Raw genomic sequence first — 18,025 nt, 5'->3', positions numbered from 1 at the left:
AGAATGATGTCAAGTTAACCCTGCTCTTGTTTAGCATTATGTAGATGTTTTTTTTGTGATTTGAGGGCCAACCGATGAAGGTCTTCCCTCTTTCTCCTCACAGGAAGTCCACCTTCGACATGTTTAACTTCCTGGCCTCCCAGCACAGGCAGCTCCCGGACATTGGGGCTTATGATGAGGAGGAGGATGAAGTCCCACTCAAATCTACCAGGTCAGACCAAATCTAAAATTTCAGGCCTTTGAGGAAAATGTCATTTCAGCACTGCTTGTTTCTGAATCGGAGAAAAGCCAGCACTCCAGATTAGTACTAATAAATGCCGCTTGCATTGCAGAAGTGTGGACACAAAGTCGATTTTGTCTTGGGGGACCTTGATGACTTAATGACTCTCACCACAGTTTCTCATCTCTCCATCTCTCTCTCCCTCCCCCCCTACCCCTCCCTTCAGACGCGCCACAAGCCTGGAGCTCCCCATGGCCATGCGTTTCAGACATCTGGAGAAGACGTCCAAAGAAGCTGTAGGCGTGTACAGGTCTGTGCGGTCAGAGTTATCTAACTGTTCTTCTCTTACATCCAGGCCTGACAAGATGGCCGTCCACCACAACGCAGCCAGGTTTAGTCGCGGGTAGGGGGAGGGAAGCCCATTTCCTGTGGCATGACAGTGGAAGTCTTCACCAATACAAGTGTTTCAGCCCCACCATAACTGCATCCACCATCATTAACCATAATCTGTGTTTACAGATCTGCCATTCATGGCCGTGGCCTGTTCTGCAAGAGGAACATTGATGCGGGGGAGATGGTGATTGAGTATGCAGGCATGGTCATTCGCGCCGTGTTGACTGACAAACGTGAGAAGTACTACGACAGTAAGGTGAGACTTCCTGGAGGGCTGTCATATAATTACCTTATCACAATAGTTATTTTATGTAGCAAGTCAATGGATTAATCTCAAAGCACTTCATAAGGTTAAAAAAACTTTTTAAGAATAAGTATAATTAAGAAAATGACGGGATACACTATGAAGATTACAGCCTGATAGCAGTAACCCACTGCGGCCATTAGCAACAGCCATAGTGTTACTCTAGAGAGGCATGGTTTTGATTAAGTTAGGATATTCCCCACCTCCACAAATAGTGAAGTCATTGTCAAACTGGGAGCATATTGTCTACATCTGTTACTTGTGTTTGTAGTGCAGTCCTCTAGGGTAGTGGCTGCACAGCCCAACAGGAAAAAGAAAAAGCTTGCTAGATACTTTTTGAAGGATGTGCACACATGACTGAGTTCTCTAAAAATGTAAATTCTAAATTGACAGCATCGACAAGATCTAAAACAATCCTACTTCAGACATCCCAGCTAGATATCCCAGCAGCCCCCGTTCTCCCGTCTGGTCTTCTCTTAGACGACCACTTCCGCACTTTTATCTTCTTCCCCCTCCTAACCTGCGAAATGCTTCCCCACGTACCCGCAGGGCATCGGCTGCTACATGTTCCGCATCGACGACTTCGACGTGGTGGACGCCACCATGTACGGCAACGCGGCGCGCTTCATCAACCACTCCTGCGAGCCCAACTGCTACTCGCGCGTCATCAACGTGGAGGGCCAGAAGCACATCGTCATCTTCGCCCTGCGCAAGATCTACCGCGGCGAGGAGCTCACGTACGACTACAAGTTCCCCATCGAGGACGACCGCAGCAAGCTGCTCTGCAACTGCGGGGCGCGTCGCTGTCGACGCTTCCTCAACTAGGGCCGGGCGGTCCGGGGCGGGGGTTTCAAACCGGGAGCAAGGTTTCCATGACTACTCTAGAGGTGGGAGAATCATCTAGACTTTGTCTTGGGGGTGCGGGAGAATATACTACTCTGGAAATAAAACGACGGCGGAGACAGCCGGTGTTCTAGAAAGTGCTGGAATGTCCAGAGGCAGAGAACTTGGGCTCCGCCTTTATTGGCAGCACTGAGCGTGTCTTCACCGGTCGCAGCCCTGCATCCGTGAGAAAAGGAAGAAAAGGACTGATTCATTAAACAGCTGGACACTAAACATCAGCGTCTGCTGGCATTTTACTCTCCAACAGTAACCTAACCTTCTGCATTCCAAGTCATTGGGTTACTGACTGTGCTTGCTCACCGCAGAGCACAGGAGGTCGATGTTTTGTGTTAAAGATTATGATGAACTCCAGTCGGAGGATTCCGGTTCAGGTTTCGTCCTCATGTAGTGCTTGGTGTAGTCTTTTCCAGGCATGCATTGGTTTGTGTGACTTTTCTGTCTCGCGCTCTAGCAGTCTCCCCCCAGCTGAACGGGCAAGTTAAGCTGTCCTCAAACTGGTTCCTTTCCTTGTCTTTAAAGGGGAACATCCACAAACGCAGTGCCAAGTTCTGTTCATTACCATCACTGGCCAGTTCTGCTTCAGTCTCTCTTCGTCTCCCGCCACTTTTCTTCTTCTGTTGGTCTGTGACACCCCCGCAGAAGTGCTGCCCCCATCCCTTTTCCAGTGCTCTCTCTGGTCTGTGCAGAACAAAGCTAAATAGAATTTTGATACTATGATACTATATTGTGATAACCCAATAATGGCTGACTGTTGCTTTGTGTTCTTCTGTTGTCTCACCTGCACTGTACTCACACCAGTGTGAAATACACACCCGTGTGAAGTTTAATGTGATTATCCGCTTGGTGCAAGTTTTCTGTCCGGCATTTTTGATCCTGCTGTGAGCACGGACCCCCAAGTGGGAGGGCAAGAGAAAGGACTTGCTCCCGTCAGAGCTTTTTATATGGTTAAATGTTCATTTGGTTTCCTGATGTAAATAATCGATGAGTCCGCTATTTATCAAAGGGACTTTAGTTACTGGTTCATTTAATGTATTCTACTTCTTTTTTTTTTTTTTTTTTTTCCCAAAAATGTTGTGGAGTGTCGCTTCCTTGTGGTTCATGGACCCCCCGTTCGGCACTGCTGGTAAAGTTTTAATTCTCAATCAGGTGTGTTGACAGTCACCAGTCCAGATCTCAGTCAGGCTAAACACTGATGCAAAACAGTTAAACCAATGGGAGAACACTCCAAGTTGAAAGTGTGGTCGGTTCTAGTGTTTTCTACAGCTAGTGTGTGTGACTATTTTTGTTTGTTTTTGGGTCGGGGAATGCAATTTTGGAAATGACCAGGTAGCATTTTTTCCACTGGCAGAGCGTTACCGAAACCAGATGGCAATGAGATCTATCGCATTAGAGACAAAATCTGCAAATTCGCCACAATGCGCTATTTAATGAGAAAGCATTCAGCACCTTAAAGCTTATGACTCGTTACTCAGTTGTACATAGGTCTTTATAGTTAAATGTCATTAGAAAATGCCGTTGTGTGTTAAAGATTGCTTCTGTATTTCGTAGTGCAGCTCATTCTTAACATGTTCAAACTATGGAATTGTAAAATAAGAATTCCGTGACGGGCAAATTTGTGCCAGGGATTTTGTTTGTTTGTTTGTTTGTTCTGTTATACCAACAGTGTGGTAAAACCATGGTTAATATGGTTATATTATTTCATTTAATTCTTTATACTTGATATTAGTTTCCTTTACTTCCCTGTACTTGAAAATAAATGGTCGTGCTTAGGGTTGGGAAGACGGCAATATATTGTGATGTATCCTATAGTAGAAACAAAGGTTGTGTATTGAGCCAGGTTATTTAGAACTTTTAATATATATATTATAAACATTCTTTATTTGGATACCAGCAGGAATCAATAATTAGCATTTGCAATGGGAAATGCAACAGAAAATAGCTTCTTTTTTTTCCTGTTCCATTTCTGCCATCAAGTACATTTTCACTTGCAGTCAAAATTGTATAAATGCATACTCCGTTTTATTGAATAATGTGCAACTTCTCCAGTTTGAATCCTTCTAGCATTTCCTACTTCAGTTACATGCATACTCTGGTTGCATATGCTGGAGCATGTGCATTGATCACGATTGAACATCACAGTTGCTTCAGTGTTGCGTGGGCATCCATCTTTGCACAGAAATACAAATTGATTGCTTTTGAAATCCCACTTCTTCTTCGTGTAGAAGTGACTGAGCCAGGCCTTACACTTGCTTTATCTTATATTTCCTATTCTAACTGGCAATTGTTCATTTGTGTCTCCACTCGCCTACCAATTTCTCACAGGGATACTACCTCAGTAGCTTGTGAAGATAGAGAGAATGCAAATGTAAGATATCTGCTCAGTTTAAACTCTCCTGCAGAAACGGCCTGAGGGTGCGATGAAGGATGCAATTACATAGTTAAACTTGACTTGCCCATTGAGATCTCCTGCGAATTGTGGTGAGCTGTGTGTACCAATGTAGGCTTATTTTAACAAAGAATAAAGTTTAGGGCAAAAATCTGTGAACCTTGGCTCTGCTACCTTGTATAAAGAGAACCTTTGTCTGTACATAGTTGTATACAAATTTCTAAACCCATTTAAAATTTTCTATGCACTTTTTTATTTATGATGTTCTTTGCTTAATAAAGATTAAGAAGTTTGAACAAAAAGCAATTAACTGTGGTACATTTTTTCCAAAAGCTTTTTTGAATAATGTAAAAACGACGATATAGACTGTTCCCCAGAAACCCCATGCTTGATTAAGAAAACACTTCAGGCAATTATATTGCATTCAGTCCAGTTCTTAATGTCCTCTAAGAACAATGAAACCGTTCTCTAGCAGTGCGCGGGGGAAGAACACCCACTACTCGCCATCCCAGTAGTTGGCCGGACAGTTATTTTTGCTCACTTCGAACTGACATTTTTCTGTTTATTTTCTGTGCAGCTAGGAGTTTATCACTAAAGATGCAGAATAACTACTGATTCTGCAAGTCATATTTCAGTTGTAATTGTACAACCCATCAACCACAATTTAAAATCTCTGGCAATCGATGTTCGTTAGTTTAATTTTTAATGTTAATTATAATACTTGTCTTAAAATAATGATCCACTTTTAAAATGTTGATATGCTACTGCAGTTGCTTTTGTCAAGTCTCACCCAGAGTGATTTAGGAGAACAACCAATCCTTTCAGGACAGAGGAATGCACCCCAAGTCAATCATCTGACTTCAGTTTTTGATTGTGTGACAGGCTGATATGATACTGCTCTATTTAGTTTTATGATTTGGCTGGGATCCTCTCTTTCTCTACATTTTCCCATTCATCACAAATCCTTAGAACGGTTACAACACGCCCATTGTGCAGATGGAATGACTATCATATTTTGCCACAATATGCCATTCATCAAGCATGGTTTCCGGCGGTGGAAAGAAAAGGGCTGTAAAACCAGAATTAATGGACAGCAGGGGGTTATAATATGATCTATGAGCGTAGCAATGCCACTTTGGGGACTTCACTTTTATTTAGATGATTTTGTCCCTTTTCCCAATTTAATTTAATCCTACAAGGGACAGAAGGCGGCTTATTTTTCACCTTGTTTTTGAGCTCTGTACCCCGTCTCCATGTAGGGCCCTGATCTGACATAGTATAGCGTGCAGTCCGTAAGTATTTGGACAGTGACAAATATTTTTGTTGTTTTGATTCTGTACTCCAGCACGTTGAATTTGAAATAAAATGATGACTATGATCAGATCCAAGCAAATGCATCCAAACTGATTGGACGACACACAAGGAGGACGTTCCTAAACATGCAGCCAAAGCAACCTGGGTGTAATGTTCTCAACTGGCCAAGTCAATCACCTGACCTCAGTCCAATTAAGCATGAATTTCACTTGCTGAAAACCAGACTGAAGGCGGGCCCTCGTAACAGGCAGAACCTGTAACAGAAAAAGGGCTGTAGGGCCTGGCAGGGCATCACCAGGGAACATACCCAGCGTCTTGTGGGTAGCGGCTGTAGACTTCAGACAATCATTGATTGCAATTTTAAATATGGTGACTTTATTTCAGTTTGTGTTCATTTGTCCAATTACGTTTGGTCCCCTAAAATTGGGGGGGGACTCTCAAAAGGGCTGTAATTCCTACACGATTCCACCTAACATGGTTCTGTCGTTCTGTCACTCTCACTGGCTGTCACTACTCTGACTGTAGTGTCTTCCTCCCACAGCCAAGAATCTCAGGATGACCCTTGATGACCATCTCACCCTTTCTCCACACATATCCTCCACTGGCAGAACCTGCAGGTTCTTCCTCCGTAACGTATGCCGTATCTGTCATCTCCAGATGGAGAAAGCCACCTAGCTCCCTGTCCAGGCACTCGTCATGTCCCACCTGGATTACTGCCCCCTGGCCGGTCTCCCAGCGTATGCAGCCCGCCTGACCACCAGCCCGGGTCAGCTCCAGTCACCCCACTTCTCATGGCCCTGCACCGGCTGCCTATTGGTATACGGTAGTGTTGGCATTCCAGGCTGCTAAGGGGACTGCCCCACTTCTCTATCTTTATACTTTAATTTAATTCCAGCAAGACCACTCCAGTCTGCCGGGTCCTTGTGGTCCCCTCACTACGAGCTGCACGAGCTGCACGTTCACGCCTTTTCTCTGTTCTGGTTCCTCAGTGGTGGAATGACTTGCCTGCCACTGTCAGGACAGCAGAATCCCTGCCCAGATTTCGACACAGACTGAAAACACAGCTTTTCAAACAGTACCTTAGTCCCCCCCGAGAAAAGGGGGCGGGGGGGAAGAAAACCTTTCACTTACGATGACCATTGTTTTTGGTTAGAGCTGCTTTTCATGCGTGTTTTGCCATTTATGGATTTGATGCTTTTAACTTGAATTTATGCAATGGTAAATCACTTTGGATGAAAAACAACTGCTTAATGACTAAAATGTAAATGTTAAATTAAATTTTGTAATTCAAACTGAGTACATTTAAACAGTCCTATGTTAAATTCTTATTGGATGTTCCCCTCTTCTGGTCCATGATGGTGTTCTTTTTTGTTTGTTTCTTTCTCCCCATATCTTACATACAGCTTATACCTATTCCTTGACAGACTCAAATTGACACCTCTTGGCCCTAATGACCTAGCCAGCTTATGACAATTTGGAATTTACACAAGTCTTCAGCAAGAAGCAGTTCTGTGGGAAGACGGTAGAATCAGTGCTTATGGTCATTTCAGCAGTGAGTCAATTGAATTGAAGAACGTTGCTATTCCAAAAATGGTGGGACATACTTTAGAATTCTGGTAGGACTCCCACACTGCAAGTTCTTAGTCGACACATCCCCACTTTATTAGTAGCTGCTTTAAAGTGTGCATTGTTGGTGACATACTGCAACATATGACATATATTTGCGATATACAGAAGTATTAAGGAGTTCTGCCCATACAATACTCATGTCCTTACACATAGACAGTAAATAGTACCTCACCAGGTGTGCCATTTCCGGTTTCCACAACATGCCATACAGCTTTTTTTAAAAGTAACAAAACATTAAAGCACTAATTGTAGCACATACTCAACCACTGAGATAGGATTATTACATTAAATGATTTATTTAGGATAATACTGCAGGCAGATGTATCATGTCTTCAGTCTCAAAGTGCAAACCAAAATCATACTCCAAGACTAAAGGAAAAAATAAAAGTAGTCCCATGTAGGCTGTATATATACCTCTTAAAATATGCAGGGTAGGGCTTGGTGGACTTCTACTTGTTGCTAGCATGAAGTAACAACTGCAATGTTCATTAAAGCTGTCCATGCAAATATGAGCTGATCAGGAGAACTTAAAATGCTAAAGCATACTGATGTCATGGAAAAATACTAATATTCTATTTCTTTCAGTGCAAAATGGTGCCCATATCTGATGGAGGTAGATCGTTGATATGTAGTTAGAGTCATTATTGGCTCAGTACTGTCATATTCAACATCTTATGCATAGTATGTATCTATAATTTAAACATTCATGTAAATTACATATTGCATACTATAAATTGCAGTTGCTTAATAAGAAAAAGTTCATTCTAAAAGTATTCAAATTACAGATGACACTTTACAACCTACCTCCTACCTGGGGATTACATTCAGGTTTATGTTTAAGCATAGCAGGTTTGTGTCTAGACAGGGAAAGATACTGATAGAGATATATACATAGATTCATATATGACACATATTGTGTGTCTATCAGTAACCAACCACAACGCTCACTCTCTGCCCTAACAAAAAGTTGTTTTTCATTTCCCCCCCCCCCCATTGATAAACCACAACCACATTAGTTTAGATATTTCTTCATTAAACCTACATCTGTAAGCCTAACATCTGTAATATGATCACATTACCTAGTGCAGATACATTTTGCTGGTTAGCAAGATGATACATTACCCTTTAATGGAGAGTACTTTATTATATAGCTCATATTCATTGCTCTTATTGCATTAATACCTGTTTAGTGAAGATAGTGAAATTGTGCTCTCATGCTGTTTTTTTTCTTCTTCTTCTTTTTTGCTAATAATGCCTGCGGAAAAATCCTAGTTAAGGTACAAAAAAGTTTAAAAGTCCACTTCATGACCTCTTCATGACATCTTCATGCGATGGTCGTCAAAAGAGCCGGAAATCTTTTGTTGGGAAGGTGGGTGGAAAGGCAGGATAGAAAACGCTGAAGATGAAAACATTGGTGACGTGGTGTAAATTAACGGGTATCTGCCCTGAAATGAGAAGAACAGCACTGATGGGAGTGTGTTTTGTCTTGTTGTACTTATAACGTGGATATTCCGTTAAATATGTGATGAAGTATGCAAAGTGGCATTACTGCTGTGATGTAACACATACACCAGCTTGCAGTCATGATATCATGTATGGTCACGCTAGGACTCGGAACCGTATTGTCCTCTCAGGTCCTCTTCACACTTGTTCCTGTGTTCAATCTGCACTTCATTGTACGTCGCTCTGGATAAGAGCGTCTGCTAAATGCCTTGTAATGTAATGCAATGTAATGGAAGGTAATGTCTTGCTCTGAGAGTGAGAGTGTGAGTGTGCGAGTGTATAACATACCTGAGTTATTCCGCCACCTGCACCCCCGCACAGTTGTCTTTACTCTCTGAGGCTATTGCTAAATACTCCGCCCTGAGAGGAACAAACATGAGAATCGAGAGGAAGAACAAGAGGTGGAGGTCAGTATATGTAGGAGGTCAGATGTAGATACTGCTGGAAAATGCATCGCAAGGGAGAGAGAGATGCCAAATTGTTAGATGAGTAACTATTGGTGAAGAAAGAGACATCACATATTAGGGGGCAGGTCTGAAGGATGGTGTGGGGAAGAAACCATGGGGGGGGATGACAGAGGGAGGCCATTCCTCCCGGAGGACAGGAACAGGGTAAACGGGGAGGGGTGGAAGAGCTCACTCACGCGCTTTCTCTCAGAGCCTCATCCCCAGCCGCTGAGATCTTCCTGTAACAGTATATCATCTCCACCAGCAGCCAGAGCTGCAGCCCGATGATGGACACGTACATCATCACCTCGGACACGATGGACGCCGTCCCCCTGGTGGCTGTGCGGAGAAGAGGCGAGGACAGCTGAGCCGAGGTCAGACTGGAGCCACGCTCGAGTCCACAAACCTTAATATTACCCGGATCCGTTAACAATCTGTATCCGTCATGCGCACAGATGACGTATTGATCAGTGAACCATACTGGCGCTCATGAACAAGCGGAGAGTTCCATATCCTGGTGCAGCTGATTAGCGTGAGTAAATAGCATTTAAGGTAAATTTTGTACATTAGACGTGTCTTGAATAATTTGATATGCAATCTAAACTACCATATGCATACATTTCCAAAATTATTTTAAATTGTGATTTTGTACAAGAACACACATTTTTATCTTTGTGTAAGTGAGCCAGCACCAATTTGAAATTTGAAATTGCAGAGGTGGGTTTTAGAAGAAGTATAGGCTGGGGGGAGGTTTTTGTTAACTTGATTCAAGTGCAAATACTACATATTACTTTTAAGACGCTTGTAACTTGTAAAGACCCTCTGTCAGCAAATCACTGTCAAGACGCACCTTTGGCCACTACGGTGAGGTGAATCAGCTTGGTGGCTTTGGTGGAGTACTCATAGTAGGGGTAGGTGAGGACGCGGTTAAACAGACAGCGGTATGTGCCCGAGTCATTGAAGGTGACGTTCTGGATGTAAATAGAGGCATCCTGCAGGTCGGCTGTGTTCTTGCTGCCATTCCAGGCCAATCGGTCTTCAAAACGTTCATCCACAATGTTGGGAACCCGTTCTTCATAGTTGTATATCTGGGGAAGTTTGACAGCTTACACACCTTCTGCAACCTCCAAACGAATCCATGGCTGGGTTCGATTTCAAATTGTATGCTTTCTTCCCGACATTCCCTTCCCGTCAGTGGGGGAATCCCCAAAATACCAGGTTGAAATATGGAGGCCACGCCAAGTGGGGTTTGGTTTCAAATTATGAAAGGGGCGAGAGCAATTATATTATGTTTCCTCCCTCCCGCATAAAATGCACGCTTCCAACAAGAAGGGAAATACAATAATGCAATTCCAAGAGAGGAGAGAATCAGTATGCTTTCAAATGGAAATAAGAGGCAATATTTTTAGTAGGAGTTCAGGAATAATTCATGAGGCCATGTTGAGGAATGGAGGGGGGAAGCTTGTTTTTAAGAAATTCTCAGTGTTTTTCTATCATCACTAAACATAAGCTAGGGTGGTAGTTATGAATTATTCATGAACTGGTCATCTGACAGAAAAGAAAATTCTTGCACACAGAGACAAGGTCATTTCCAATATAGGTTGCAAGGGGCGGTTCAGTTGCATTTTTGTTTGTTCATCGCCTATCCTCCCTTGCAGAGCAACTGTTAAGTTGCTTGTTGCACGTCACAAATTTAGTCTGGAAATACCTCCCCTGAGGGAAGACAGCAAGGGAAGGGAATGTGTTAAAGAGGAATCGAGCCCAGCACATGTTTCACAGGGGAAACTGAAGCAGCCAGTGATGGGACAAGTTAGCTTTTCAGTACCACAAAATGGGTGGAGCCATAATAAGGGCGCTTTCATACCTGCCTTGAATCGAACCTTGGTGCGTTTCCCCCCCGGTGCGGTTCTTTTGGGCAGGTGTGAATACAGCAATAGAACCCTGGTGCGGACCAAAACAACCGTACCGAGACCCTGTTGAGACTGTGGTCTCGTTCCGGTTACAAACTAATTCTGGGGCGGATCATTTGTGGGGAGAACATGAGCCGACCCAATTACAGGAAGCATCGTGTATTTTGGGTTAAACCGGCTGCCGTAGCGAGCTGCGCTGTGCATTATGGGATAGGGAAAAGTTTAGTTTTTCCTACTCAACGCTACAAATTTCTTTCCCAATAAATTTACAACCTTTGCACACACATGGTTTTGTTTAGAAATTGTGGTTCTCTTAAAAAGAGGCAGTGTGAAACATAACCGGTGCAACATTGTATTTGATTCGGTCTTTTGATTGGTTCAGATAAGTCTATATTCCCTCCACCCAATGGAGTTTGTGTAGCTTCATTCTCCCATCACCAGAAGCATCCTGTTCAAAGCAAATGCAGAGACAAAAGTGCATGCATCTTCTTTTCACACTGCAGTCTACCAGCTGAGCTGTGCACTTACCATACCGGAAGACTGCAAAATTGCTGCAGCTGACACAGGTCAATCATCCAGAGCACCAAGCAACAGGGATCAGTGAGCCAGATCCAAACAAGGCGCCAATCATAAAACTTGATCAGACCAACACACACCCAGACTGAGTCTTTCAGTGCTGAGTCCCTCCGAACCCACCGTCACTTACGTGAACAAACTCCGTCTCGCCTTTGGCCCGGAAGAACCAGTCAACAGTGGCGCTGCCTTCCACCTCCCCTCTCATCTTACAGGAGATGCAGCCCACCTTGAAGCCCGCCCCCACCACAGCCTCCGTGTCTGAGTCCACCTCCGCACAGGCTGCATTGCACAGGGACACTGTCACACGGGAGAGAGGAGCGCAGAGACGGGGAGATGTTTTTAACAAGTTAAAACAGCAGACCTTCTGCATTGTGGGGGAGTGAGCAAGGGAGGCCCACAAGTCCCCAGAGGTGTGGTTTCATTTACACAGCTTGGAAATGGAAACAAATGATACAGTGTTCAGTATCTGTGGGCTGAGTGCTTGTGGGCCAGCCCACTGATAGCAAAATGTCCAATTGCCATTTCACAAGGAGGAACATCAGTAGCTTTAACTTACACTTATGCGGGAAACAGTTGCAGGAAACAGTTGTCCCACAAATGTAATGCTACTCCTCACAAAGAGAATCATGGTTATAAGTTAGGGAGAATGATAAGAAAGTGAGGTAACGCCGTTTTTCTCAAGACTGCCTGTCCACCTGTTCTGAGATTTGCAAGGGTAACTTTGGCTGCAAAAAAATGTAGGCCGATAGTGTTAAAAATAATATGGAGGTCACCCTGGATATGAAAGTCTACAAAGTATAGTCAGCACCGTAATGTTTGGGACAAATGCATTACAGAGATTTGGCTATGTACTCCATAATTTTAGATTCGTAATGAAACAATTCACATGTGGTTAAAGTGCATTTTTGGCAGCATAATGTTTGGGACATAAAAACTTATGTACGTTGTTGCATATCCTTTGCATGCGATAACTGCTTGAAGTCTGCGACCCACAGATATCGCCAGATCTTCTCTGGTGATGCTCTGCCAGGCCTGTACTGTTTGGTATCTTTGTCTTGCTGGAGGATGAAGCGCTGTCCAATGAGCTCAGAAACTTTTGCATGAACTTGAGCAGTTGCCCTTGACCGAGCAACTGGCCTCAGAACTGGAGTTGGTCCCCGGGCGCCATACTATGGCTGCCCACTGGTCCTTTAGGATGGGTTAAATGCAGAGGACGCATTTCACTGAATCCAATCTAATCTAATAATGTCATTTCAAAGTGTACAGAAGCATCTTCTCATTGAAGATAAGTGAGCCAGTGACTGTGGCAGCCTATAACATAAAGCCTATAACTACCATATATATATATATATAACTATAACACCCCCGTCACCAAGTTTAACAGATGGGGGGGTTGTGCTTTGTATCTTGGGCAGTTCCTTTTGGCTTTCTTGCCATCACTGATACAAGTCATGTTGGTCTCATCTGTCCACAATACCCTTTTCCATAACTCTGTTTGGCTGTTTTACGTACTTCTTAACAAAAGGTAACCAGGCCATCCTGTGTTTACGGCTAATTAGTGATTTGCACCCCCTGTAGTTTTATGAGAAGTCTTCTGCGGACAGTAGTCACCAACACACATCCACGCCTGCCTCCCAAAGAGTGTTTCTGATCTGGTGGACAGGTCATTATGATGAACATTCTTAAGATGTCTTGGCCTGCCAGGCTCTTTGCGATTACTGGGCTCTCCAGTGCTCTTTCTTCTTGATGATGTTCCAAACAGTTCAGCCTCATAATGGCTTCCTTGTAGTCCATTGGCACAGTTCTGGTCCTCGTATTGTCAAATACCAAAAACAAAGTGACTCCAAAAGCCTCAAATCAAGAATATATACTGAAGGTTCTTTTATACCTGCACGAAGGAAGGATTTGAACACACCAGAAACATGTGTGAAGCCATTTGTCCCAAACACTATGGTGCCCTGAAATAAGGACTATGTACAACAAGTACTGTAATTACTACATGTTGAAACCAATGTAGAGAAATACATTTTGATAAAAAGCTGAGAGCCTGCACTTTAACCACATGTGAATTATTTGATTACAAATCTAAAACTGATTAGAGAGCCAAATCCAGACAAAATGGCGCTTTGTTATGTAATAGTTTGTTAAAAGTTATGTAACAAGAATCAGACCTATTGTGGCTCAGTAATGGAATCCCCATGCCTATGAAGCAGGCTTTGTGACACAGAGCAAGTGTGCATTTCAAAAAGCGTCAACAGGGCTTTTTGCTCAGATCTAAATGTGGTGTCAGTGACGCCCTTTAGTCATGCATTACTTCCTTGCTGAAAAAAACAGCCCAAGCTAGGTTTCGAAACAGCTGGTAGCTGGCTGACTAGTTAGACCAGCTCTATACTCTACATGGTTTGACCAGCGAAAGCTATGTTTTGAAACGGCTGGTAGCTGATATTTCCAGCTGGATTTTACATCAGGGTTGACAGCACCTTGGAACCAGGACTGTAGCACTAGTATAAATATCCTAACTAGATAATAAAATGGATACAAATTATCAATCTTTAGTAGAAGACTCATATTTATGATGACTATTTAAATAACGAATTCAATCAATTGGTTTGAATTCACCACGAAGCTGTTTAGGCACTTTTACAATGTGAATTCAAGAGCAGAATTAGCCTTTCATTATAGACACAAAATGAGACATCAAGCATAACTTGAGCTTGATATGGTCACAGATCAGATTATGCTATATTAAAGTACGAAAATGAAATATATCCAAAGGCCTTAATAATTTCCCCGGAGCAGAGGCAGTTCCTCTTCAGGTGTACGCAACTATCGTAATGTTTCAAGAAAATGCACACACAAAATTCGCGGGGACAAATGCGTGTCACACTGCTTGTGATAGATTGGTCGGTTGTAATCTTTTCTGTGTAACCGACGCAGAATTCTGAGCGCAAATAATAGACAAAATCAAGGAACGGTCTTCAGCCTACTGCATGGTTGGTCGGTATAACAACTCTGATAATGTCACAGGAATGCCTCGTGCAAATTAATTTCATATATCTTTAATAAACCTTAAACGGGTAACATTTCAAGCACGAAGCTACGCGTTTGCAGTGAAAATACCATGGTAGATAATCGTAGAGTACTTACCTTGCAGCGCATACAACAGGATCGGAATCAGCAGCCGCCGCAGTGCAGACATGCTCACAGATTGAGCAGCGCTGTTTATAAGTTTGTAGTTTGAACAGCTCAGCACACACGAACGCTCAGCCCCGTTGCGTTGTCTCAAACGTGTAGCCCAGGCTATAAAAAATCTGACGTTTTCTCGTCTGTCAGATTTTACTCGTAGCCTAGTGATGTAGAGAAATAGATTGTGTGGAATTATGCTATTATTTGTATTTTTTTATCTTTGTCCATCTTTGGTCTATATTTCTGTTTGCGTTGATGTTCTCGTGAAAAGAAATCTACACAGGTTTCCTATCATTACCATTAAAAGGAACAGTTAAACGCTTGGGACTACATTAAGTTGGATCTGCGCAGTAAAAAAATAACACCACTTCGGTGAACTGTAGGCTAGCTAGCAGGATTCTGCTACTGAATCGGATTTCTGTTTGCCGCAATGTAGCATTTAAACATTAAAATTGTTACTATTAATTATCTCACGCGGACACCCCAAAGGTCTTGGTTATCAATGCTGCTTGTTCTTATGGTACAAATTGAAGCAAATATTTGGTGAATTGGTGTTCCCGTAGTTAGTAGGGTAGGCTACGTGATAGGCGAAATAGTTTTTCGGTCGTATAACGTCCCACGCAGGATATTTCCTGCCAGCTGAGGGTCAAAGTATATTAACTCTGGAATTTTCTTTTAGGGAGAGTGTGTGGTTTGATGACACCACTGGGTTGTAGGCCTACAAAACTACTGGTATTTCATTTATTAAGCCTGAACAATCACTGTTGGTAGATAATGGCTTCAATAAATAAATAGCAGAATAAAAGTGTTGTGCAAATAGGCTTTAATCGATCTACATTATTTCACAGCAGCCAGTTTCAAGTGCTTTCTTGTTTTTACCCCCTCTTTGGCTCACATTTTAATCACAGTTCATCTGGCGAAACATGGTATTGCTTCCGCAATTTATGACTACTTATTGCTCATAGACCTATATCTCGATATATATTACATAGGCTATCGCAGACAATAGGCTATCCTTATTTTCGCTGTTCGGTAGCAAATGACGCTTAGTAAAGTTTCCCTTTGCTGTGTGAATGCATGGTCCTCTATATGACTTGCCCTGAGATTCTGTGTATGTGCACCAAGCTATAGGTCTTGCATAAAACATTTATTTTGCCATCCAACTAGGTAGCTCGTTCAAATCTACCCTTAACCCCTATAGGCTCTTTTCCCAATCGCACTAAAATTAGCCTATTGTTCCTTTGTGTTAATCGACGGATTATTTACTTGCATTCATGCTTTCGACGAACACGTCTATATCATAGTCAAACGCCAAAAATGAAAAGACCACTTAAGGTCGTGCAATAGCCTGACGTCCCCAATGAATGGCAACATACATCCATGTATCTAAGTAACGCAATTACTTGGCTATAACATTTCATTTGGAGTTGAACAAGGTGTAGGATTCCGTTTTTTTCTTATCACAGATAATTACCAAATAGACTACCATCAGAAACGCATACACTTCACTCGCCCTACACAAGTGCAACGATAGAGGTCAACCTGAAGAACTAGCCTAAAGGTAGGGTATGAAACGCCGAATCATTTCGTTATTCTTCTCTAACCTACGTCTGTTTTCCTCGTATCCTGTTTTCCTTTACTGGTCGTTGTATCTTTCCTCGTTTCTTCGATTTTCACTGCGGGAAAGCAAAAGACAGGCTTTGAAAGATTTTAGATTCCCCTTAGAGATGCATCTGTCTATCCGTCATCTTGACCGAACCGCAGGGAACATAAATAATATCTAGTCTATCGCCAAATGGGTGTCATATCTGACACTAAAGACATTAAGAAATTGTAGGCTTAATTGTATCTCCTACCTAAAAACATTCCCCTACAGACGGACATGCACCCTAGCGAAAAGTGATGTGTCAGCCTTCACAAATCGTTCCGTTGCTCAGCTCCTGAAATGTGGAGGAGTAGCGGAGAGGGAGGGAAGAGTTTGCTCTTGATGCATTGCGGTACAGGATAGGGAGAGAGCGAGGTGAAGTTGGTTTTCGGACGTCAATAGCTTTTCAACATAAATGATGAGCTACATGTTTGAAACAGATTGTTCATCAGTGCAGGTCAATTAATGTGAATGTCAAAAATACATTTTTAAAATGTTTGAATCTAGCGTCTCATTGTCACTTTTTATTTTACTTTGACACATTTGAAGTGAGTAAAATGACGATGTATTTTTAGCCCACAACCTTTATTTGGTCTCGTTATTTTCTGCATTGATAATGAATATCAACCAGATTTTTGACTCTGTAGATGGAGACACGTTCTAGCTGTTCAGGCACCGTCGTAAAAATATAATAATTTCACTCTTCACAAATCAAACTGATCAATAGGTCTTGAGTTTTAATAACTTTTAATCATGTATAACATCGCAGCGTATAGGCTATTGTCCTCAAAGTTTCATGGTCTTTAGATTTAGAAAAAAGATATATACATTTTACTGCTATATTACTAGTGTGATAGCTTTCTCCACACATTGTCACTTTTTATTATAAAATGTATTATTTTTTTATTATTATGTAGCGGTATAAAACTGTAAACACATCAAATACTTGAATCCCAATGGCTGCACCAGTCATATATTTTTTTTTTAAAGTGCAGTCTAAAACCAACAGTGTATACATCAGAGATATTAATAGATGTCAGTACACTAATTTGATTTCCAAACAACAGCAAAAAACCCTTTACAGGAAACAAAGTTCTCATCCATATAGCCTACCATAACACTCTAAAACTAACTGTGTACTGTGATCAGAAGCAATCAGTGTTGGCGCAGTGTTTTTTTCTTTTTTCTGGAGACCATAGATGTTGGTACAGCCAGTTTTTCAATCATAAGGACTAAAAGCTGTAACAATTTCCATTTAGTGGAATCAAATAGTACATAATCACCACCCATGCATAGAAAGAAGTGACAGATTGCCATTTATTTTCTTTGTGTATGTGTGTGTGTGTGTGTGTGTGTGTGTGTGTGTGTGTGATGGTGTTTGAACATTTATTGATGTCCCTGATATGAGCACAGTCAGTATGAGACTTCAAATGTTTGTGGATAAGAAGCTGTCAATTTATTTTGTTTTGCACAGAAAGAACATAATGACACTTATGGGATGGTGCCTTGACAAGTTGAGCGCTATTCCACGAAATTCACATTGAAGTGGAATAAAAATCAAATGGCCATAGTACTATTTGGACCTAAGCTGGAGGCCAGGCTATTTGAAT

The 18,025-nt window shown here is 42.2% G+C and overlaps 2 protein-coding genes across 4 annotated transcripts in view; one reads left to right on the top strand and one right to left on the bottom strand.

Moving 5' to 3' along the window:
• LOC133136527 (histone-lysine N-methyltransferase 2A-like) overlaps nt 1-4,512 on the top strand; it is a 38,438-nt gene extending 33,926 nt beyond the window's left edge. Inside the window, exons 34-37 of the mRNA XM_061254098.1 lie at nt 104-211; nt 447-530; nt 740-869; nt 1,467-4,512. Coding sequence (XP_061110082.1) covers nt 104-211; nt 447-530; nt 740-869; nt 1,467-1,742 — 598 coding nt within the window. The 3' untranslated portion in view covers nt 1,743-4,512. The remainder of the gene's footprint in view (nt 1-103; nt 212-446; nt 531-739; nt 870-1,466) is intronic.
• A 2,645-nt stretch (nt 4,513-7,157) lies between these two features.
• LOC133137865 (sodium channel subunit beta-1-like) lies at nt 7,158-16,693 on the bottom strand. Of its 3 annotated transcripts, XM_061256262.1 has the most exons (7): nt 16,379-16,693; nt 14,732-14,884; nt 11,715-11,881; nt 9,949-10,186; nt 9,296-9,437; nt 8,941-9,012; nt 7,158-8,594 (listed from the first exon to the last, which is right to left on the bottom strand). In XM_061256262.1, exons 2-6 carry the CDS (start codon nt 14,781-14,783, stop codon nt 8,946-8,948), a joined length of 666 nt encoding a protein of 221 aa, XP_061112246.1. In that variant the 5' UTR covers nt 14,784-14,884; nt 16,379-16,693; the 3' UTR covers nt 7,158-8,594; nt 8,941-8,945. The 3 variants fall into 3 exon arrangements, with proteins under 3 accessions (XP_061112246.1, XP_061112245.1, XP_061112244.1); XM_061256261.1 differs by lacking the exon at nt 16,379-16,693 and having other exon boundaries at nt 14,732-15,992; XM_061256260.1 differs by lacking the exon at nt 16,379-16,693 and having other exon boundaries at nt 7,158-8,545.
• Between the last annotated feature and the right edge of the window lie 1,332 nt (nt 16,694-18,025).

The sequence above is a fragment of the Conger conger genome, chromosome 9 (assembly GCF_963514075.1).
Source record: "Conger conger chromosome 9, fConCon1.1, whole genome shotgun sequence".
Taxonomy (NCBI): domain Eukaryota; kingdom Metazoa; phylum Chordata; class Actinopteri; order Anguilliformes; family Congridae; genus Conger; species Conger conger.
The sequence above is the reverse complement of the archived record's forward strand: the minus strand, read 5'-3'. Positions and strand labels throughout refer to the sequence as shown.